The sequence below is a fragment of the Ambystoma mexicanum genome, chromosome 6q (genome assembly GCF_040938575.1).
Source record: "Ambystoma mexicanum isolate Mex_15411 chromosome 6q, UKY_AmexF1_1, whole genome shotgun sequence".
In the NCBI taxonomy this organism is placed as follows: domain Eukaryota; kingdom Metazoa; phylum Chordata; class Amphibia; order Caudata; family Ambystomatidae; genus Ambystoma; species Ambystoma mexicanum.
The window spans coordinates 1,568,019,094-1,568,043,514 of NC_090937.1; the positions used below are offsets into that span (position 1 = coordinate 1,568,019,094).

At 49.0% G+C, this 24,421-nt stretch overlaps 1 protein-coding gene across 2 annotated transcripts in view; it reads left to right on the top strand.

The window, feature by feature from the left end:
* The window catches only part of ZNF638 (zinc finger protein 638), an 846,814-nt gene that overhangs the window by 569,485 nt on the left and 252,908 nt on the right, over positions 1–24,421 (top strand). For both annotated transcript variants that reach the window (XM_069632287.1, XM_069632288.1), the window contains one exon: positions 6,841–6,875. In XM_069632287.1, coding sequence (XP_069488388.1) covers positions 6,841–6,875 — 35 coding nt within the window. The remainder of the gene's footprint in view (positions 1–6,840; positions 6,876–24,421) is intronic.

A 24,421-nucleotide genomic window follows, 5' to 3' on the forward strand; every position in this document is an offset into this window, starting at 1 on the left:
CACGATTTGCGGGAAAGGTCCCTCTCGGACAAGGGGAATCGTTCTCGGCATGCCCGGTCCAGGTCCCGGTCCTCGACGCGCTCGAGACCGTGTGATCCTGTGGTGTCTTCACGGAAGACATCGACGCCGAGGTCATCTGACTCTTTCGAGAGCTTGCCTTTGAAGAAGTCACTGCCATCGGCGTCCCGGCCGTCGAGACACGCTCGGGGCCCCAGCCTCGAGGACTGTCGGACCCATCGATTGTCGACGCTGTGCTCGCAGCCTTTCGAAGCTGTCATCGGGGGTACCCTGTGGCTTTGTGGAACCCCCTAGAAAGGCTCTGGCCAAGGTCAAGCATGGCTTTGGTTCAAGTTCTGTGCCTTCTTACCGCCATCTGGAGTTTATTTCAGAGGTGGATGAGGGCTGATGATGGTAGGGTGCCTGACACGGTGCCAGAAGAGATTCTCTCGGGCCATAGCCAGTTTGAGGACCTGAGGCAGTCTCTGCATGATGCTAGTGGGCTGGACACCTCTCCGGAGGTGGAGTTTTGTAGGCCTGAGCCTGGCACTCATGCCGATTCTTCGTACCGTCGCCTTATGTCAAGGGTCACCGAGTACTTAGTATGGTCTGCTCCCCCGGGGGAGTTTGTTCAAGATGACCTTATGGATATCCTCGACATTGGTCCACCAACTGACCCGGTACTGCCGTTTCATATGGCTCTACAGAGGAGAGGCGGTGGCTTGGACTGCTCCAGAGTCTCCCGGCAGTGGCCAAGTCTTTGCCGCGAAAATACCGCCCAGCCAGTAGTGACCCCTGCTACTTGTCCAAGCACCCTACTCTGGAGAGTTTGGTGGTGCAGGCGGCTACGGCCCCGGCAAAGCAGGCGTCATACCCTACCATCCCTCCTGCTAGGGATGAGAAGCATTTTGACGGCTGGGCGAAGAAAGTGTTTTCTGCAGGTGGTATGGCGCTTCAGGGGGCCAACTCCATATGTGCCTTGTCTCGTTTCACACACACGAACTGTTTCCTTGGCGGCTGAACATATTCCCGAAGGGGTTGAACGGGATGGTTTCCTTGCCATGGTTCAGGGTGCCGTTCAGTTTGGACATGGCAGATTTCGTCAGCCGGTCCATGGTGGCGAGCACCGTGATACGCAGGCTTGCGTGGTTGCGGAAGTCAGGGTTTGCTCCTGATGTGCAGGCCCGGCTCCTCAACATGCCCTTTGACGGGGGAACATCTTTTTGGCAGCAAGGCTGACGAGAGCCTTGAGTGGTTGCAGACCTCAGAAGCTGCAGCGAAGTCGTTGGGTGCTGCAGTTCGACAACCTCCGCCTTTTCGTCCTACGGGACAGCAATGGAGGGGAGGTTCCTTTCGTTATTACTCATCCTTTGGTAAAGCGAGAGGAGCTGCCAGTGAAAGGGGCCACCGTAGGAGTGCCAGAGGTGGAAAACAAGATACTCGAGGTGCCAAGGCTGCGCGGGCTGTTGCCTCTTTGCCCTCAGGCGACGCCGCAGCTGCTTCAGCTCAGTCATGAGGCCATGTCGCATGGTTCGCCGGTTGGGGGAAGGCTGGCGCAGCATCTTGCAGAGTGGCACGCCATTACTTCAGATGTGTGGGTTCTGGAGATCACAACCCATGGCTACTGTCTTCCTTTCCGGCAGAGGCCTCAAGACAATCCACTGGGGAATCTCTTTGAAGAGTCCGGATCCGCTCCTTGCGCAGGAAATTCAATCCCTGCTGGAGAAAGGCGCCATAGAACTGGTGCCTGTAGCGGAGAGGAATAAGGGATGGTATTGCCCTTATTTTTTGATTTCCAAGAAAGACTGGGGATTGAGACCCATCATGGACGCGGTTTCAACAAACTCCTCAGGAAGGACAAGTTCAAGATGGTTACTCTCAAGTCCTCCAGTCCCTTCAACTTCATGACTGGTTGGTGTCTCTTGACCTCAAGGACGCTTATTTTCATGTGCCGATCCATCCAAAGCACAAGTACCTGAGGTTCGCAGTTGGCGACTCGCACTTTCAGTTTCGGGTCCTGCCGTTCGGATTGACCTCCGCCCGAGGGTCTTCACCAAACTCATGGTAGGGGTGGCAGCGCACCTGAGGAAAGGGGATTCACGTCTACCCCTACCTGGACGATTGGTTGATCAGTGCGCGCTCTCCCGAGCAAGTCCTGGTTCATCTGTCGGTCACCTGCCACTCCCTCCACAAGCTGGGCTTCTCCCTCAACTTGAAGTCCCATTTGACACCAACTCGGAGGCTTCAGTACATCGGAGCAGTGCTAGACACGTCCCTGGGGCAGTGTTTTCCTCCCCAGGTGAGGGCTCATCACATTCAGAAGATGGTGCACAAGTTTCAACTTGCCCAGACTCTCCCAGCGTTCGTGTTCTTGAGACTGCTCGGCCTCCTGGCACCCTGCATTCTTCTGGTGCCAGAGGCCAGGTTGCGGATGAGATCTTTGCAATGGGCACTCAAGCTCCAGTGGTCTCGGTCCTCCGGCAGGATGTCGGACCCTGTTCAGGTGCCGTCTTCGGTCGCCCAGGTCCTCTGTGGTGGGCTGACGAAGGCAATCTGATGGGGGGGCCATTTTGGCTGCCTTGGTCGGAGGTGACGATCGTGACGGACGCATCCCTCGTGGGATGGGGAGCTCATGCCAACGATTTGACAGTCAGCAGTCGTTGGTCTCAGTCGGAGTCCAGTCTCCATCAATCTGTTGGAGCTGAGTGCCGTCAGGCTAGCCCTGAAGGCTTTTCTGCCGACTGTACGAGGAAAGAATGTCCTGATCCTGACAGACAACACGGTGGGCATGCACTACCTCAACAAAAAAGGGGGTGGGGGGGTCGTCAGGGTCCCTTCCTCTGTGCAGGGAGGCGATGCAGCTCTGGTTCTGGGCAATCCAGCAGGAAGTTTCGATCTTGGCAGTTCATCTGGCAGGAGACGAAAAACGAGATGGGGGCGCTCTGAGCAGGCAGAGCGCGATCTCTCGAGTGGGAGTTGCTCATGAGATTCTCCTGGAGATCTTCGGCCTTTGGGGGGACCCCTCAAGTGGATCTCTTCGCCTCCAGTGTCAACCGGAAGTGCAAGAGGTTCTGCTTGTGGGAATTTCCTCCAAACGGAGCCTTAAGAGACTCATTCGTGGTGGGGTGGTCATTCCCACTGCTGTAGGAGTTTCCTCCAGTCCCCCTCATCCCGCTAGTACTGCGGAGGTTACGAAGGTTCGGTTCCCGGATAATCCTCATTGCTCCGGCGTGGGCCCGGTGGACGTGGTACCCGGACCTTCTCGACTTGTCAATCTGCCCTCCACGTTGTCTTCCCTACCGAGACGATCTGCTCTCACGGGAGGGGGGGTGGGGGGGTCAGGTTCTCTATCCAGAGGTCAGGTCCCTCAACCTTCACGCTTGGTTTCTGAAAGGTTGAGGTATAAGGATTGGGACCTCCTTGAAGACGTGATGGAGGTGTTGCTTTCGGCCAGAAGGCCCGCAACAAAGTCCCTGTACTGTTGCCGTTGGAGAAAGTTCTGCGACTGGTGCAGGTTTAAGAATGTGGATCCTTTTGCATGTGAAATTCCCATGGTTCTGTCTTTTTTTGCTTTCTTTGGCCCACAGGGGCCTGCAAGTGGGTACCATTAAAGGTTACCTGGCAGCGCTGACCATATTTAAGCACTTGTCGGAAGAGTGTTCCTATTTCAAAATTCCTTTAATTTCTCAGTTTCTGAAAGGGCTCACTAATGTGCTCCCTCCGTCACCTTTCCAGGTGCCCGGTTGGGATTTGAACCTTATCAAGTTTCTGATGGGTGCTCTGTTTGAGCCTTTGCTTTCATGCCCTTTGAGACTGTTAACTCTGAAAACTGTATTTTTAGTTGTGGTCACTTCCGCTCGCAGAGTGAGTTAGTTACAGGCACTTTCAGTTAAGCCACCCTTCACTATGTTTCATAAGGACAGGGTTGTCCTTGGAGTTCGTCCTTTTCTTCCGAAGGTGGTGTCGGAATTTCATTTAGGCCAGAAGGTTGCTCTTTCAGCATTTTATCCTCCACATCCTGGTAAGGAAGAGGATAGGCTCCATAGGTTTGATCCTAGGAGAGCGTTAAGCTTTTATATTTCACGCATGTCCCAGGTCAGAGTGGACGATCAGCTCTTTATTGGTTACTCTGGAAAGCGTTTGGGACAGGCTGTGAAGAAACACTGTCTCGATTGATTATTTTGGCTATCTGAGTTACGCTTGGCGGGTAAGGACCTACCGGTCGGCTTACGGACCCATTCTACCAGGGGTATGGCTGCCTCAACTGCCCTTCAGAGGGGCGTTTCCATTCACAACGTCTGTGATGTAGCCACCTGGGCTTCAGTACATACTTTTGTACGTCACTATTCCCTCGATTCCATCCGGTGGCAGGATCTGGCCTTTGGCAAGGCTGTCCTTTACTCCGAACTTTGAGCATGCTAAATTTGTTTTCTAAATTCTTTTCCCACCTCCTTGCATTGGTACTGCTTTGGAGTCTGTCATAGATATGGAATATGTCGGAGGACCCAATCCCCTCGAAGAAGTTACTCTTACCTGGTAACGACCTTTTGATGGGATAGTCTGACTTATTCCATATCACTCCCTCCCTACCTTCCCCGCTACAGAATTTCTTATGCGATTGCAGCTTACGTTTCCGCAAGGCTTTGTGTGTCAGACTGGCATACTGGTGGCACACGTTTTGGGAAAAATCTACAACTGAGGCTACGGGCGTCGTGCGTCCTACTTATAACATCCAGTGACGTCGGAGGAGGTCCTCGAGAGCAGCGTATCGACGCAGACGGCGAAGCTTTTCCGAAGCAGCACAGCTGTGGTGATTACTGTCATAGATATGGAATACGTCGTCTGACCATCCCATCGAAAGAACGTTACCAGGTAAAAGAGTAACTTGTTCTTTTGTATCTGCTTAGATTCACATGCACCCACCCTTCCTCCCCGCTCGGATGGAAGGAACATAGACGTCTTATTACTTTCTCTTTTCTGTACTCGCTCAAGTTAGTCATAGGGTTCCCTCATGGCAGAAAAAACACAGAGGGACCTCGACGCGTGAGGGATTTTGGGTACACTACACGTCACTGTAGGGATAGTATTACAGACACGCCTATGTCGCCACCCCCTTTTCAATTTTCTAAAAACAAGATGCAATACTCCAGTGACCACTGGGTGTCTGACTATGCACTGCATGTGAATCTAAGCAGATACAACCATCAGAAATGCTTTTATGGGAAGTAATGCATGTCATATCACCATTTCTGTCCACCAGGTGTCGATACATTCTACCAAGTTTTAAAATAAAGATCACATTCATTTACACTGCAAAAATTCCACATTTCTACAAAGTTCTGCTGCCGAGGTACAAGTTTTTAAAGTTTCCTTTTGAAATAGTCTTTCAAAACAAATGGGAGTCTCTGAATAATTTCTTTTCTTTCCAGCTGATGCCAACTAGCATTTCCTTCAAAGCAGGAAGGGGGGGGGGGGGAGGGTGTGTGTGTGTATCTCAGCTTCCTTTCCAGGGAATTTCATCCTTGGTCCCAGCAGAGACCGAAGGTCTGTCACACCCTATAATTATCAGGGGGTTGCCAGGATCTGCTGAGAGACAACAAATCATTTTGGCTGAAAACTTGTTTTTAAACTTTGCAACTCCAGCCACCCTGGTTTTAAAATCCTTCATTTTCTGATCCTAAATCCAGAATTAAACAAGCCTGTTGCATAAATAACGCATGTGATACTGTCTCACCAGTAACACCCCTTCATATTGCTAAAGACACTGAATCTTTCATTTATCAGTGTACTATTTCAAAACACAGGCATTCGTTTTTCTTTCTTTTGCAAAAACCCATATTTTTACACGTGGTGCAAAGCTAACATTTCTTTCTTCAATTCGGTTTGGCAGCTTCATCAGATTTCCACACTGTCTCTGCAGCCAAAGACATTTTTCTTGAAGACAGGAGTTTTATCTGAACACTGATATATGAAACTGACCAGGCTCAGATAGTTGGAGTTCCTTTGAACTACTGGTGTTTCCTACATTATTAAGAAAGTAAACGCGCGTTCCCATGTAAATGAAAATAAAGATCCTTGTTGATTTCTTTCAAAGGTAACTTGCCAGGGCCTGTCTGCCAGGAATTATGCCTGGTTTTGCTGAGGCACAATCAATCAGTGGTTTCAGAATTAATGGAAGGAATTGCAGTCAAACAGCATTTTAAAGGGTGGAAAAGGTTTCATTTTGAAGGGGAATATTGGGTTTCAGCAAAATGATGCTGCCTCTTGCCTGAACTCCATTTATGTTTCAGATCACACTAGCGCGCTTCTGCAGTGTCCCCTGTGCCATCCTGCCTGAAGTGTGTGTGGCAGGATGATGCAACCATCTTTTTTGGTTGTTGCAAAAACGCAGGAGTCAGCACGGCCATTTTGCTGTTTCCTTGCGCAAATGCAGCTTCGTGATGTGGTAAAGCACAGCTGAGTGGGTCAATATATCCCACACAGTATGCTTAGTTGTTTTCATAGCCTTGCAAAGATAAAATCATTAAACCTGAAATGCACAACATTTTAAAAAATGTACAGGGATTGGTAGTCAATCTGAAGATAATTGTATAATTTTACTGTCCGAAAGGTGGGGATGGAGGTGGAATAAGTGAGTAGATATTTTTTTTACCCGTAAAGCTACTTTTTTAAAGCGGTTTATAAAGTTCATTTTGCTTCTTCATACATACAAGTGAAATGCTGATGTCCTTAAAAATCAAGATTTCTGTGCTATACAAATGTAATGAATTCAAGTTTGTATGAATACTTTATTGTACACTATATACAACTCTGGCAGGTTTTCATTGTGTTTTATTTTTTTAGGGTGAAACGGTGACCAATGAAGAATCTGACGAATGGTATGTTTATTACTTAAATATTAGAGCTTTCTCTTTACGAAATGTTTGCAGTCCTCTTAAATCCTTGTATATATAAACTGTACTTTAACGGTTTGCTGTGGTTGCTCACATGCCATTGTGTAAATTTATTGTAGTGATATATTGGGACTTTAACACATACATGTGGATTCTCTGTACAGTTTGTATACCTGTTTGGCTTATGTATAACTTGTGAAATTAATACTATTACTTTCATAGAATAGTGTTTTACTGATGGTGGCACCTATATATCGATTGTGGGATCAGGCACTAGACGTATTGGTTTATTTGCATTTCAATGGACTTTGTTGGGGAGAATTCTCTGAAATATGCTAATTCTCTTCTACCTTAGAGACCCCAAACTCTTTTGCTGGACTTCATGACTTTTCATTTCTATCCTGGAGCGAGTGAGCCCTTTTTCTCACCCATGATTTTCTATTGTGATTTTGACCCTTATTTCTTTTCACTTTGGATCTGACAAACTCCATAGACATAATCTTTACATTGTGACACACAGGGAAGTCCCTTAGATTGCCCAAAGGTTTAAATACCTTCTCTTGGTGAAACTGTTTCCAAGAACAGTGAAGTGAATTTGTCTTTACTTTTACTCATATCTAGACCCAGCACACACTATCTTACAATATTTTTAACCTTTCTACAATTAATGTCAGGTGGCAGTGGTTTACATTTTACTACCATTGTGCGTTTTTACCACGGTCTACGTTTGCAGCTGCAGTAAAGCACCCAGGGGTGCCCATTTTGTCAAAATTGCCCTGGCCGCCTTTTTTCACCATTTCTCGTTGGCAAGGTCCTTTGTGAGGTTTACTCTGCGTGCCAAACCATGTTTGTTATCTTTGTTTGTTCTGTCTTTGGTGGGATTCATGCGTGAAGCCCGCCTCTGGCTCCAGCATGTCTGGCAGGGGCAAGAAGTGAGGGAGGTGCCCAAAACTCCCTGTTCCTAATCCCCTTGGTTATAGGAATGCACCCAAAGATGATTTACTTGCTGGCTGTCCAGAAAGGATAGCCAGCCTGCTGTGATTGACAGCTAGGCTGGAATGAATTTGAGAAACCTGCATAAAAGGCAAGGCTTTTTGGCTTTGAAGCCAGAGAGTGACCACTGGACGAAGGAATCCGAAGAACTAGGAAGAGACTCCTGCTGCAACTCCTGGACTGTTGGTTTGCCGAGTGAAGCCCTGCTGCTTTGCTGAAGCTCCGAATTAACCTAGACTAGAGAAGCCCTGCAAGGATGACTTCTCCCTTTTTGAGTTGGTGGGACCAATCCACTCCAAAGTAAGCTGGTCTGGACATTCTCTTAGAGCTGGCTGTACTTCCGCTGCTGCAGGAAATGAAGTGCCAGGGAGAGGAACACCAGATTGTGTGCGTTGCTTTTAAGTCGGACCCGAGTGCCAGGAAGATCCTCCGGACTTCCCTGAAGCAGGACTGACCAAGCCTGAGCTACATCAACCGGGTGCTGGACCCCAGATGCGAGGAAAGTCCAGAGTGGTACCCAAGAAGCGCAGTTTTGCTATTTTCTGTCAGATGTGCAGAGCTGAAACAATGAAGAATCGCTGAATTGGAGTTTGCCCATTGCTGCAGCTGACCTTCCCATTGCAGAGCAGGAGTCCCCAGCCGTCCTCCCGCTTGTCCCCACGACTGAGGCTCAGGAACAGGATCTGCAGAGCTGTACAAGAATAGAAGCCAGCTGGAACCATCTCTTCTAACCAGAGGTACTGTAAAGTCTAAGAACATACCTCTTGTTGTGGAGCCTTACTTGCTCTCAGTTGAGACCTGTCTTGGTTACCTTGCAGAGTTGCTATAGCTTTGCCCATCACAAGCCTCCCAGCCTGTGGCCCTTCAAGTGTTCTATTTTCTACGAACTTTTCTAAAAATATTGCAAGACTTTTTACCTACCTGCAAAGATGATCTTCAGCACCCCTAGACATTGTGCAATTAACATTGGCTGTCCTGGATCCCTGAGAGACTCTTCTTCCCTTTTGACTCAGTGCATCATCTTTTCCTCAGGAAAGGGTTAAACTTAATTGACATTAAGTTTTTAAAGGTACGTAACTGTTTATGAATTGTTAACCTTTGTTTTATTCCTCTTCTATCTTTACAAAAAAAACTCAGTATTGCTCTAAATGTACCAGTGATGTATCAATGTCCAGTGTCCTAGCTATTTAAGTCCCCTGAGGGTGTAGGAAGTGTGTGTGCCATCCCCAATGGGTATCATCTGATTTAGAGAAACAAAGTGTTTTGAAGTGTATTATAGGGGTTACATATGTTGCTCCCTTCTGAAGAATGCCTATACAACTGCCTGTGAAATACATTAATGATTGTTTTATCAAGAAACCTTGAGTGGAAGTGTTTATTTGAATAACTTTATTTTGAAACTGTCACAACATACCTGCTCACATTGACACCTCTTGAGATGAGCCTGGCTGCTCAGCCACACTACCAACCTGTGAAGTTCAGACTTGCTCCAAAGATTGGGTCCCTATTGCCAGGTGATCATGGTTATTTTAGTGCACCCAAAGGGTACTGCATACAGTCTTGCCTAACACTAACCTGGAGAGAGTGAGCCTTTTTTCCCCACTCATGTAGATTTCTGCGATTTGAACAGTGTCTTTCGACTTTGGAGTCTGACAACTAAATACACATCTTTACATTGTAACACACTGCACCTTCAGGGCAGGGACACAGGGAAGTCTTAGATTTCCCAAAGGTTTAAACACCTTCTTTTGGTGAAACCATTTCCAAGAGCAGTGAAGTGAAATTGACTTGACTTACATTGTAACTTTCTAGACCCGGCACACACTACCTTACAATAGGGTGCTGGAGGGTATTTGGCAAGACTGTATGCAGTACCCTTTGGGTGCACTGCAACAACCCTGACCTCCTGGCAATAGGAACCCAAGCTTTGGGATAATTCTGTACTACACATGTTGGTAGCGTGTTGAGCAGCTAGGCTTATCTCAAGAGGGGTCAGAGTGAGCTGTAGCAGAGTTAAACAGATTCACAGTGACAAGTATTCAAATAAACTCTCACACTAGGCCCAAACGGCTATGGCCACGTTTTGGGGGTCACTTTTTAACGCATGGATATATGTATTCTACAAAAAGATGTAGAGCATTGTGTCTATACCAAAGGGTAACCACAAACAAATGACATATCTGTGTTAGGCTGAGTTTGTATGCCGTACCCTTTGGGGCCACTACAAACAACTATGACTACAGGTGTAAGCAAACCAACCTTTGGTAAAGGCTGTACTACAGTTTTTGGTAGCAGAGCTGAGCAGCCAGGCTTATCTCAAGTGGGGAATGTGAGCTGTAATTCTGTTACACAGAGGTCTACAATCGCAAGTATTCAAATAAACCTACACTCAAGGTTTCTTGGTAGAACACTTGTTAATTTATTTCACAGTAAAATATTCACTAGAAGTAGGCAACATATATCACACACCAATCTACTTCAGTTTCTGAGGCATTTAAACTACTTTGAAGGAGGAGCAAAAAAGGCACAGGTTAATAAAAAGGTTAAGTATTCTTATCCAGTGAAAATATTTTGAGTTCAACAGAGGAGTCCATTCAATGCAATAGGTTAGGCCAAAGTCAATGGGCTAAAGTCTTGTATAGGAAAAAGTAGTTATGGTAGTTACACGGAAAAGTCTTTGCCAAAGTTCTCAGAAGTAGTTTATAAAAAGAATCCTATGTTGGGTCACAAGCTGATTAGGCCTGCAAATTGCAAAAGTTTCACTCTCTTTCGCAATGCGAGTTAAGTTCTCTACATCGGGATTTTGTAGTACCTTACAATGAAGAAAAAGATGCAGCTGAAGACATCTGTTCCTGGCAGTTCCTGCAGGTCTCGCTGTTTCTGAGCCTCCTGCACTGCACTGGTCAAAAAGCTGTCACTGGCAAATCTTCAATTCCGGTATCTGTAGTCAACCACACAAACTGGTGTCCCTTGGTTTTTCGGGTCCTGCAGCACTCTGAGGAAAATACAACCAACTCTGAGAACGCGCCTATACACAAATGTTTCAAGGTGCGACAAGGCAAGGGAGGGAGAACAAAGGGAGGCCAGAAAACGATCCTACTAGGTCAGGTGTCATTCAGATCACGCAAGTGCTTGGGAAGGGGAAAAGGGATAGTGCAGTACATGGGAATAGATAACATATGTAAAAGTAACGGCCAGCAGTGGCAAGTGCAGACCTACTGTGTCAAGGGCTGGTAGGGGAACTGTAGGGGGATACAGAAACAGTCCCCAAGTGCGGAGTGTTCAATGGAGGGACCTAGGCCCAAAATCGGAGTGTGTCCAGGTAGCCAGTGCAGTTTTGGTTGCAGCCAGGAGGTCCGCAGGGAAGAGGAGAAAAGGCAGAAGCAAAGAGGTTTTAAGGTGCTTCCGGAACCGGAGATGGTTCTCAAGTTGAAGGGAGGCAGTTAGAGGGATGCCCCAGCCGAAGAAAGGGTTCTCCAGCATATTCCCCATCGTCAGGCTGGGAATCCTCGGTAAAGAAAAAATCAGTATCAGTTTCGTTTCTGGTCTCTTTCGTAGTATTAACCAATCACTGATCTCTGCGTCATACTGACCACAGCCAATGACTCCCCCCTACCTAAGCCCCGCCTCTGGCAGCCATCTTCAGATTTTTACCGCACGTTCAAGTGTTGGGATCCTCGTGCTATTGCTCTCGAGTGTTAGTGCTAATTTTCACGTTTTTTCTCAGAAAAATTGCTCTTTTCGGTCAAAAGAGCCTCAAGCTCCACCGTTTCTTCATCCGATCAACGGGGACCCGTGTCGGATTCGTCCACGACCCTCAAGGGTGAAGATTTCGTCGAGCCACGCTTTTGGAGGACTCCAGAAGTTTCTCAGGCCCATCTCGAACATGGCCCAGGAGAAGGGAAGCTCGACGCCCGGAAAGCTGTTCAGGGTCTGCCCTGGATGCCAGCTTCAGAATGTCTTTAAGGAGGACGAACACTCCCTTTGCCTTTAGTGCCTACATGAGGACAAGACGCACGTGGAGAAGGACTGTGTGTTTTGCGGCAATATGTCGGAGCGGACCATGAAGGACCGCCATCAACGTCTCGCCAACTGGCTGGAAGGAAAGAGCCCATCAGGCGAGAAGAAGAAGTCTGAGCGGTCTTCTAAGACCTTTTTGGGCGCCCCGGCGAAGGGGGTCCAACAGAAGGCCAAGCACCGCGAGTCCGCTGGCACCGGGAGTGCCTAACGGTCGGGCTCTACGGGCGCCAGGCAGGGCGCGTCCTCCCCGGCGCCATCAACCACGAGCCAACGCTCTGGCTCGGGTAAGAGGAAGTCCGAGCACCCGGCGAAGCTTCTGGAGAGGCCCCGGTCGAGCTCGAAGGCCCCAGCGGCGGATTTTCCACCTACCGTCAAGCGGCCCGTTCGTCGTCACAGGAAGCTTACAGGGGACGAGGCAAGTAAGGCGGACCCTGCCGTCGTCGCCAAGGAGGACAAGGCGGCAAAGCCTCGTCGAAGCAGGACTGAACCGGCCGTGGGGTCGGGCCCCCACCGAAGCACCCCGGTGGGAGGCCAGCTGGCAAGCTTCGTCAGCGTGTGGGGGGTCCATCTCCACCGACCGTCGGGTGCTGGACGCCCTAGCTCAGGGTCACGCGCTCGAGTTTCTAAAGAGGTGCCCGAGCGTCCCCCCTGTGGCCAGGAAAGAACATCACGTCCCTCAACTTCTCTTGGAGGTAAGGTGATGCTCAAGAAGGGCGCCATCGAGCTCGTCCCAAAGAGGCTTCGGGTCTCCGGAGTTTACTCAAGATACTTGCTCGTGAAGAAGACGGGAGGATGGCGTCCCATCCTAGACCTACGACGACTGAACAAATTTATCAAGTCACAGAAGTTCGGGATGGTCACCCTCCAACACGTCCTGGGTCAACTGGAGGAGAGCGATTTCTTGTCGTCGTTGGATTTGGAGGATGCCTACTTCCATATTCCCATCCTAAAGGGACACCGAAAGTTTCTCAGGTTCGTGGTCCAAGGGCGTCACTTACAGTTCAGAGCCCTTCCTTTCGGATTGAGGTCGGCACCCAGGGTGTTCACCAAGTGCCTCGCACTGGCGGCGGCGCAGCTGCGCCGAGAGGGGATCCACGTCTACCCCTACCTGGACGACTGGCTCATCCGAGCAAAGACGAAGGAGCTCGCCGTGGAGCACACGGCACGGACCTGGGATTCTCCATAAACTACGCCAAGTCCCACCTGGTGCCCGCGCAAGACGCACTGTTTCTGGGAGCGAAGCTCGACAGTGTCGCTTCTGGCCTCTCCGTCGGAGGAAAGGACGAGGGCCATCTTGGGCAAGGTGCAGCGGATGCTGGTTGCGGACGCTGCCAGGGTGCGGTCCATCAAGTCCCTCATCGGAATGATGTCGTCTTGCATTTATCTCATCTGCCTGTGCAGGCTCCGGATGCGCCCGTTGCAGGAATTCCTGGACGCGCGCTGGATCCAGACGGGCAGCTTCGAGGAGAGGATCACACTCGACAGTTTCCGACGAGCGATCCGGTGGTGGGGCACTCGCGCGCATCTGACGGCGGGCATGGACTTTCAGGCCCCCAGCCACCAGGAGACAGTGACCACGGATGCCTCCCTGGAAGGGTGGGGAGCGCACACCGAAAATCTGCACGCGAGAGGCCTTTGGCTTCCGACGGAGAAGTCCCTCCATATCAACGTCCTGGAGCCCCGTGCAGTGTTTTGGGCCCTCAGGTCCTTTCTTCCGTCCCTCAAGGGCAAGGTGATGAGGATATTCACCGACAACACCACCACCATTTTCTACATCAGGAAGCAAGGCGGTACCAGATCCCCCAGCCCTGTCCAAGGAGGCGCAGGATCTGTGGCATTGGGCCGTCGCCCAAGGGATGTTTCTGGTGCCGTTTCATCTGGCAGGGATAAAAAACACCATCGCCGACTCGCTCAGCAGAGAGCTGCGCTCGTGCCACGAGTGGGAACTACGACGGGATCTAGTGGACCGCCTCTTCCGACGGTGGGGCACTCCCCAGATCGATCTGTTCGCGACGGCGACTAACTCCAAGTGCCGGAGGTTCGCCAGCAGGTTTCCCCAGCCGAGGAGCATGGGCGATGCTTTCTCATTCCCCTGGGAGGGCCTGTTTCTATACGCGTTCCCTCATTGCCATTGCTGATCCGGCTCATCAACCAGCTCAAGAGGTCACGGTGCAGGATGATCCTCGTCGCACCTGCGTGGCCGAGGCAGATATGGTTCCCGGACCTCCTGGACTTGTCAGCGTCCCCGTCAATCAAGCTGCCAGTGGACGCGGATCTTCTTTCCAGGGAAGGAGGCGCCATCCTCCATCACGACCCGAAGTTGCTGACCTTGCAGGCCTGGCTCCTGCAGCGTTAGAGTTTGGAGGATACGACATACCGGCCGACTGCAGAGAGGTTCTTGCAAAGGCCAGGGCGTCCTCAACTCTTAAATGCTATGGACACAAATGGAAGAGGTTCTCCGTCTGGTGCCACGCACAGAAGATTAACACTCTACGGATTACGGCTCCACAGGTACTGCCGTACCTTCTGACGCTGGCCAAGGCTGGGCTGGCGCACGCGTCCATCAAGAGTCATCTTGCTGCGATCTCCCAATACACCAGAACCACGGGGCGGACATCTTTGTGGTCTCATCGTCTGGTGAAAGAATTCATGAAGGGACTGTTCAGATCATTCCGGCCGGTGAAGGCTCCGGCCCCGGCGTGGGAGCTCAACGTGGTGCTGACCAAGCTCATGGGACCTCCGTTCGAGCCTCTGCACTCGGCTCCGTTGAAGTTCTTGTCGTAGAAAACAGCGTTTCTTGTGGCCATCACCTCCGCACGAAGAGTGGGAGAGATCCAGGCCCTTTCCTGCAAGCCCCCGTACTTGACTTTTCACGACACGAGGGTAGTGCTCAGGACGCACCCCTCCTTCATGCCCAAGGTGCCGTCTGATTTCCACCTCAACGAACCCTTGGTGTTGCCTGTTTTCTTCCCGTCGCCTTCGTCGCCGGCCGAGAGGACTTTGCACTCGCTGGATGTGGCTAGAGCGCTGAAGTTTTACGTGGACCGCACAAAGTGTTTTCGGAAGACGTCACAACTTTTTGTGAACTTTGGACCTGTCAATCAGGGGAAGGCTCTCTCAAAGGCCTCCATTTCCAGATGGCTCTCCGGCTGTATCATGTACTGTCATCGGTTGGCAAACCGACCGCTGCCTGGCCGTCCGAGAGCCCATTCCACCAGAGCGATCGCAGCTACCACGGCGTTCCTATCTGGTGTGCCCTTGCTGGAGATCTGCAGCGCTGCTATATGGAGGTCGACGCACACCTTCACGAAATTCTACTGCGTCGATCGGGATTCCAGGGAGGAGTCCAGGGTCGGCCAAGCAGTGCTGCGCAATCTGTTCGCCTAAGGTGAGCCTGGTGAGGAGGTAAGAATTGCGTAATGTTGAGTTTGATGTAATGATTAATGTTGAGCCTTTGCCACCTCCCGTGGTTGTGCATGTGTGTACTTCTATGTATTCTTTATTCATGAGCATGTGAATCCATGCCAGACCCCATGCTGGAGAAGGAACAAGTTACTTACCTGTAACTGTTGTTCTCCAGCATGGGTCTGGCATGGATTCACATGCGAACCCTCCCGCCTACCCCTCTGGGGCTCTTCACTTGGTCATACTGCCACTTCACGTGCTACCAAATCTGAAGATGGCTGCCAGAGTCGGGGCTTAGGGAGATGGCAGTCCTTGGCTGTCGTCAGTATGACGCAGAGATCAGTGATTGGTTACTACTACGAAAGACAGATCAGAAACAAAACTGATACTGATTTTTTCTTTACTGAGGATTCCCAGCCTGACGGGGAATATTCATGAGCATGTGAATCCATGCCAGACCCATGCTGGAGAACAACAGTTACAGGTAAGTAACTTGTTCCATCTACCACCAACTTGTTGCATGGAGAAGCACTGACTTTAGTAAGTTGGAGGCGGAAGAGCAAAAAGAGCTCAAGTAGGTATTTAGGAAGAGTTGAAGGTGTTGAGGCCCCATGGCCCAGAAGGCTTTGTGGACAATGCATAGGGTTTTGAACTTAATCCTCGCAGCCACTGGGAGCCAGTGCAGAGATTTCAGTGCTGGAGAGATACGAACCCTGGGCTTGAGGCAAAGGACAAGTCTCGCAGTCCTGTAATGGGTGAGTTGCATAGAGTAGAAGCAGGCAGATTTAGAAAGAGGCTGTTGCAATAATCCAACCTAGAGAACCAGAGCTCTGGAGAAGGTGAGCTTCTGGGGGAAGGAGAGGAGAGGAAAGGAAGAATACCTCTGAGACGGTGCAGCTGGTAATGTGACTTAGAGACGTCAGATGTGAGGAGAGGAGGAGTATGGAGTCGAAGATGACCCTGAGATTTTTAGCCTTGCAAGTGGGAGCAGGAAGAGGGCCAAGAGGCCGTCCAGGGAGCTACAGGAATGCAGGGATCGGGCGTGCCGATGAGGAGCATGTCTTACTGGCATCAAGGCAGGGGTCATTAGCGGCACACCACTCCTGGATAGCAGGCAGACCGAGATGAGGGAAGGAGAAGAGGTGGCCGAAGTTAACCTGAAAATGAGCTGCGTGTAATCCGCATAGCACTGAAAGTTGGGGCAGAGCGCTGCAATGCGGTGGGCAAGGAGTGCCAGGTATTGGTTGAACAGCCAGGGAGAGGGCTTAGACCCCTGGGGGACACCACAGGTAGAGAAAAAGATGGCAGCGAGGAAGGAACCAAGTTGGACCTGGGAGGGTCGGTCAGAGAGGAAAGGGGTCAGCCATGCCAGGGCCTGACCAGCCAGTGATACCAAGGTTATCACGGAGATGGTTGAGCATAATGGCATGGTTGACAGTGTCAAAGGCAGAAGAGAGGTCAAGCAGGATGAGGACACGGGGTGTTAGTCAAGGTTGGAGAGCAGGTCTTCACAGATTTTCAGCAGAGCAGTTTCCGTGCTTCTGGCAGCTCTGAAGCCAGACTTATGGTCATGGAGACAACCAACAGATTCAGTGTGGAGATTAAGCTGGGAGATGGCCAGTTTCTTCAGGAGCTTGCCCAGAAAGGGAGTGATGGAGATTGGGCGATAGTTAGCCAGGCAGGAGGGTTGTCGGCAGAGGGTTTCTTAAGAGGGTGCACAAGGGAGTGGTTCATGGGTGGGGTGGGAAGACTCCAGTGGCGAAGGGGTGGTTGCGGAAATCAGCCAGGGCAGGAGCCAGGGAGTCTGTGGTCCTTGATGGTTTTGGAGGAACAGAGCTGCACCTGTTTTGATGAGCATTTCATAGATCAGACTTGTCTAGAAACCTTGTCTGCGGGGGAAAGGCAGAGGGAGGGAGGGAGGGAGGGGAGGTGGCTGCAGAGGGGTCAGAGGAAGAGCAGGTAGAAGAGGGTGAGGAGAGGAGCAAGGACAGGATGTCCTGAGTTTTAGAGATAAAGTGAGAAGCCAGAGCCGTGCAGAGGGCCTGGGACGGGACAGGAGAGGTAGACTGCTGCAGGGTTGGCCAGTTCCTTGCAGATTTTAGAGTTCAGCCGAGTTAGATGCTGCAGATGCGCGGGCTTGGATATTAGCTCTCTACTTGGTGAGGACAGAGAACCAGTATTGCCTTTGGAGCAGGCGACAGGCCAGTTTCAGAGGATGTTCATGAAGCATGCCATTTCCTCTCGGCCACCCTGCAGTTGTGTTTTAGGGTGATGTGGTCTGAGTCGTACCATGAGTTGTACTTGGCTTTGGGCTTCAGGCGGATTCTCATGACGGGGGCAAGGATATCAAGAGTATCGGATATAGCAGAGTGAAGCGTGGAGAGGGCTGTGTCGGGGTGAGAAGGTGGCGGCGAAAGTCTCAACTGACAGGCGCTTCATGAGTCAGATGACCGAGAAGGTGGGTGGCAGTGATGGAGGTGGCTTGGCCTGGGGGTAGGGAGGGTGAGATGGGAGGAGAGAAGGTGATAACTCGAGGAGTGGAGAGAGGGACAAAGGGATAGGTCTGAGATCAGAACATCCTCGGTGTACCCTGCAGTGTGTTTTGGGCCAGAGAGAGAATAGTGAGTCTCAGAGGTCACGACAGTCCAGAGGAAGAATAGGAGGCCTCCAGGTGGATGTTGAGGTCTCCAAGGAGGAGTTGAGTGAAGCCAGGAGTGCGTAGGAGAGGTCCGCCCACTCAGAGGAAGGAGATCTGGCCGATAGATAGCCACAGTAAGGGAATGGCTAGGGGAGAGAGAGCCTGCATACAATGCATTCAAAGGAGGACTAGGCCTGCGTAGTAGTGACGGAGGCAGGAACCCACTCTGGGAAGATCAGGGCTACACCCCCTCCGGAGCGGTTGAACCTAGGCGCGGAGAGGATTTTGTAGCCGTCAGGGAGGAGCGTGTCAAAGCTTGCGACCGAGGTGGCTGTGAACCATGTCTCAGTGAGACCGAGGACATCGAGGTAAAGTTCTTCCAGAAGGCGGCAGATGTCGGAGGAGTGTTTGACAGTAGAGTGAGAGTTTAGGGTGGCAATATGGAGAAGGTTGCCATCCTTGAAGGACTTCCGGGGAGGGGTACAGATCAGAGGTACTCCCTGCTGAGGTGTAGAAGAAGCCCGAGGGAAGGAGAAGGCAAGGGAGGCGAGGAAGCCGCGAAGGGGGATAGGTGGCTTAGTGTCGAGTTGATTGGTCCCACCAACTCAAAGGGAAAAGTCGTCCTTGCAGGGCTTCTCTGTCGAGGTGAATTTGGCAAATCAGACCTGCAGCAGGGCTTCACCAGGCAAATCAATGGTCCAGGATTTGCAGCAGCCATCCTCTTCAAGCTAGTCTTCGGTTCTTTGGTTTCAATGGTCGACTGTCTTCCAAGCCAAGAGACTCTCCTTTTATCCAGTTTCCTCCCATTCATTCCAGACTAGCTGCCACTCACCCTGTATGGTGGCTGTCCTTGCCGGACAGTCAGCCAGCCAATCCCGCCAGAGTGCATTTGTGTCGTCTAAGACTAAGCACGGGGAGTTTCGGGCACCTCCCTCGCTTCTGCCCAACCGAGACACTCAGGCGCCAGAGGCCGTCTTCAGTCCTAAAGCCTGCCAAAGGCATAGGAACAAAGGGACCAAACATGGTTTGGTGCGCAGAGACAAACTCTAGAAGGACCTTTCCAAAAAGAAATGGTGAAAAAAGAATGGGCTCTGTTTAAACAAAGGGGGCTGAGACGCCATCTTGAAAAACATGGCTCCTGCGATTTAACGCAACTGGTGTTCGTGGTCGGGAAAAATCATAGTCGTTTGTTGTAAAACCACTGCCACCAGCCATTTCCAGAGGAAAGGGTAGTATTTGACTGCTACATGAGTTTCTAGATATTGGGGCAACGAGGTAACCCCTCCAGCACTCTATTGTAAGATAGATTGTGCCGGGGATAGGAATTAAAAAAAACTAGTCAATTTCACTTTACTTTCTCTGGGAAACAGTACTTTATCCCAGAGAAGGTATTTAAACCTTGAGACAGCTTAAAAAAGCTTACTTGTGCTACTGCACGGAGGGTACTGTGTAACAGATGAAAATATGCCTGTGGAGTTGTCAAAAACTCCATAATCCGAGAACACAAGAGTAAAACGCACATCAAAATAAATGAGTGGGTGGAGGGGAAGGCTCACACACTCTCGGGTAAAGAAATCAAGTGCTCAAAATCCAGCAAAGTTGCTGGGGGTCTCTAAGGTAAAGGGAATTGGCACATTTATGAGTAATCTCCTCAACAATGATGACTATTGTAGTGTAGGAGTGCATTTTTGTCAGTTTTCTTTCTATATGGTTTGACTAAAAGTATTACTTGATGATGGTATATGGAAATATCCAAGTAGTTAACCTGATTGTCACTCATACATATATCTATTGTGTTTGTTTAACCATTTTAACAAATTGATTTGCTTCTTCCTCACTGCCCTTGCAAATTGCAAACCATGATGAGTTTGTATTTTGGAAGGGCAGTGAGGTAGAAACAAATTACCAGCAATTACATTAAACCAGACAGAGAAGGTACTACTAGTGTTCGTTAACTCCTTTAGTAATCTGTCCTAGAAATTCAAAGGAATCATAAACGGGAATTAGAAGAAAATCATGACAAAAGATTGTGGTACACCTTCGCATTTAAAGAGTACTACAGTATGCAATCTAGTGATGAGACATGATAGAGGAAACTAAAAGAGAACCCCAACAGCCAAGACTATGGGGGTTACCACCAGTGTTAGGACACCACCCATGCGGTAACCGTGTAATGTGTGCACAGACTAAGAAAACTGTAGCGGTGGCTTTAGGGCTGGAAAAGAAATGGCGTCTTACAGAACACACGAACTGTAACACTGTGATCTATTTGATTAAATGCCCTTGTCATTATATATGCATCGGGAAGACTAACAGGAAAAGTAAAACGAGAATTGTTGGGGAAAATTCTCAGACATTTGCTAATTCCCTCCACCTTCGAGACCCCAGCAACTTTGCTGGATTTTGAGGACTTAATTTTTTTTTAACTTGGAGAGAGCAAGACCCACTTTCCCACTCTCGTATTTTAATGTGATTTTGTACACTGTTTCTCTTGGTTGTGGAGTCTGAAAGTCCATAGGCATCATCTTTTACATTGTCACACAGCACCTTCAGTACAGTCGCACAGGGAATTCTTTCAGATTTCCCAAAGGTTTAAATACCTTCTCTGGGATAAACTATGGTTTCCCAGAGCAGTAAAGTGAAATTGACTTTACTTTCTTAACTTTCTAGACCTAGCATAAACTATCTTACAATAGGGTGCTGGACGGGTTACCTAGTATCTCCTTCGTCTAGCTTCTCATGTAACATTTTTTTGTTAGCCTTTCCTCACTGAATGGCTGGTGGCAGTGGTTTTAACTACCGTGGTGTGCATTTATCGTGGGCTGCGTTTGCAGCTGCAGTAAAGCACCCAATGGTGCCGTTTTTGTAAAAATGACCCGTCGCGTTTCTTTCGCCATTTCTTTGTGGAAGGGTCCTTCTTGAAAATTACTGAGCGCCAAACCAGGTGTGGTCCCATTGGTCGCTTTGCCTTTGGCGGGATTCATGAGTGAAGCCCACCTCTGGCTCCAGGGTGTCTGGGGTAGGCAGGCAGTGAGTGAGGTGCCCGAAACTCCCTGTGCTTAGTCTCCTAGGAGACCAAAATGCACTCTGTGGTGATTGGCCGGCTGATTGTCCAGCAAGGGCAGCCACCCTGCTGGGTGAGTGACGGCTAGGCTGGAATGAATGGGAGAGAACTGAATAAGAGGCGAGGCTTTTGGCTTGGAAGGCAGTCGACCACTGGACGGAGGAACAGAAGAACTAGAAGAGGATGCCCGCTGCAACTCCTGGACCGTTGGTTTTCCCGATGAAGGCCTGCTGCTGTGCTGAACCTCCAAATTCTTATTGACAGAGAAGCCCCTGCAAGGACTACTTCTCCCCTTGAATTGGTGGGACCAATCAACTCCAAAGTAAGCCACCTGGACATCCATTTCGGAGCTGGTTTAATTTCCAGAGTTGCTGCTGGAAACAGTATAACCATGGAGAGGAACACCAGATTGTGTGCATTGCTTTTAAGCTGGCCTAGAGCTTCAGGAAGATCCTCTGGACTCCCAGGAAGCAAGACTGACCGAACCGGAGCCCCCTCAACAGAGTGCTGGTCCCCAGAAGCAAGGATAGTCCATCTCGACAGTTAGGAAGCGCAGTGTTGCTATTTTCGGTAGACTCGAGGAGCTGAAACACTAAGCAGCCACTGATTTGAAGAATGCCAATTGTGAGCAGTGACTGTCCCATTGCAGGAGTTCCCAGAAGTCCTCCCTCTTTTCCCCACGACTGAGACCCAGGAATAGTGAGATCTGCAGAGCTGCTCAGGAACAGAAGTAATCTGCTGCACTTTTTCTAAATGCAAAGGTACTGTAAAGCCTGAGAACTGGCCTCTCACTGTAGAGTTGCTTGCATCTTCTACTACTCACGTGTAATCAGCTTGTGGCCCTACATTTGATTTGTCTTTTCTACAAAGACTTCTAAAACATTGTGCAAAGACTTTTCCATTTACCTACCAGAAGTGCTTCATCCTATGTAAGACTTTTGCCCATTGACTTTGGCTTAGCCTATTCAACTGAATAACTGACTCTTCTTGGGGATCCAAAAGTATTTGCCTGCCTAAAAATATTTGGTCTCTTGTATGGCTTAAATAACATTTTCCTTTGACTTATTACTATACGATTCTAAACGCAACAATGATATATTAATGTCCCCAGCACCCTAGCAATTGAACTCCTCTGAGGGTGTAGGTAGTGTCTCTGGGCCATCCCAAAAGAGAATCTACTGTTTTAGAGATATTAAGAGTGTGTATTTCATGAATTGTATTTGAGTGTTACTTTTATATTGCTCCCTTCTTTAGAAGGCTTATTCTAACTGATAAATTAATAATTGTTTATTCAAGAAACCTTGAATGTACGCGTTTATTTGAATACTTGTCACTGTAAATCTATGTAACCCCACTACAGCTCACATTGACACCTCTTGAGATGAGCCTGGCTGCTCAACACGCTACCAAAACTGTGTAGTACAAGCTTATACCAAAGGTTGGGTTTCCTATACCTGTAGTTAAAGTTGTTTGTAGTGTTCCCAGAGGGTACTGCTTACAAACTTTGCCTAACAAGAATGATTGAGCATAAAATCTGCATCAAAGAGTGGAACAGGCACCGCTAGTAAAGATTTTGGGGGGGGGGGGAAGCATACGTGCAGTAGGGTTGTAACGGTATTACGGTGTACCGTTAAAGATACCGTGAACCACTTAATTCAACAATAATAACCATCACATTGTTTATACCGGTATACCGTTCATACCGTTAAGTGTGCTTTTCAATCTGATTTGGAAAGGCTGCAGTAAGCAAGTTCTGCGCAGTCTTGGTCTTGCACTGTTGGATGTGCCGTCTGCCAAGTAGTTTCAGTTTGAGCAGTTTTTAATGCCATTCCATAAACCACACGTGCCTGACACAAAATCAACATGTTAGCAATAGGAAGAATAAATACAGTGCCAAGAAGGAAAGGGGTATACTTTTTTTATTTACATTTCTTTTTTTTAAATCGCTCACATAGTCCCAGGGCATCGAGGCGCTGTTAAAGAAATTGGTTTATTTTGTTGCGTAATTGTTTTTGTCTTAGTTGCGTATTTATAATGTGCTTAAACACCCAGAGGTTTCTAAGCGCGGACACAGGGATCGAACCTGTTGCTTTGTGTCGGCTTGCTTCCAAGGCATGCACGTTGCCGCTGAGCTATCCTCCCGGGACTTTGGGTTGGCGGCTTTGGGGTTTATATATTTATAATGGATGTTTCTAAACATGACCATGGCGGATTTCCCTGGTTCTATCATTGAATTTACATATAATAAGTCACACTGCGAAATTTAATAATCTCTGTGGGTATTCCCTGCTGCCATACCAAAGGGTAACATGTCCGTGATTACTGAACACCTTTTGGCCCAGAAGTAAACTAAAGGCTGTAACGTAAAGAGAGAGTGCGTGTATGCGCACAAGCGTATACTACCATCAGACTCCATTGATCTGTGGCATGCAGATTATCAATATGGCAACATGTTCATCTTCACCAGTAGCCAGTGGGGGAGCTAAAAGCCTAAATGACCACTTAAGAAAAGCTATTCAGTTTGCTTTGCCAGTCGCAGCAGGGCCCCACCTCCCCCTCCTCTCCACACGTGCGTTTGTGTTTGGTGCAAGCAAGGGGTGGCATTTTAGTGTAAAGTATGTTGAAAAGCCCAATTCTGGCCCTGGGTGCATAGTTTCGTTTGTGATGATAAATCTGACAATTTATGACCTTTTAGAAAATATTTGTTAAGATTAGTTAACTCCACCTGCTATACCGCGATAACCATGATATACCGTCATTTGGCAAGAAGGTTATTGTACCGTCATAAAACTAATACCGTGACACCCCTAAGCAGTGACTTTGGACTATTCTAAAACGCATGCAAGGACACAAACAAGTTCAAATTAACAGGAAATTACTGAAATTGGAACAAACTAACTTTCCTGACTAAGTCCTATTCGCGGGCTGAATGAAAATGTTGAATGGTATAATGCGCAATAGTTTATTTTGTACTTGTTAATGACTTAAAAACTGTTGTATTGGGCATACAGTTATTGGCTTTTTCCAGTATGGTGTCTGGCATGGATTCACATGCTCATGAATATTCCCAGTCAAGCTGGGAATCCTCTGTAAATAAAAAAATTATTTGAGTTTCACTTCTGAACTGTCTTTCTCCTAACCATCAATCACTGGTCTCTGGGCCGTTCTTACCCACCCCCCCCCCCCCCCCCCCCGCCAATGACTGCCCTCCACCTAAGCCCCTCCTCTGGCAGCTATCTTTAGATTTTTAACGCACGTTCAAGTGTTGGGAGTCCCTGTGCTATAGCTCAAGATTTTACTGCGTTTTGTAAGTTTCGCTCCATTTTTTTGGTCAATCTCGAGCCTCCAGCTCCATCTATCAACTTTCCGATTAACGGGGACCCGTTTTCAGATTCTTCAGCGCTCCTTGAA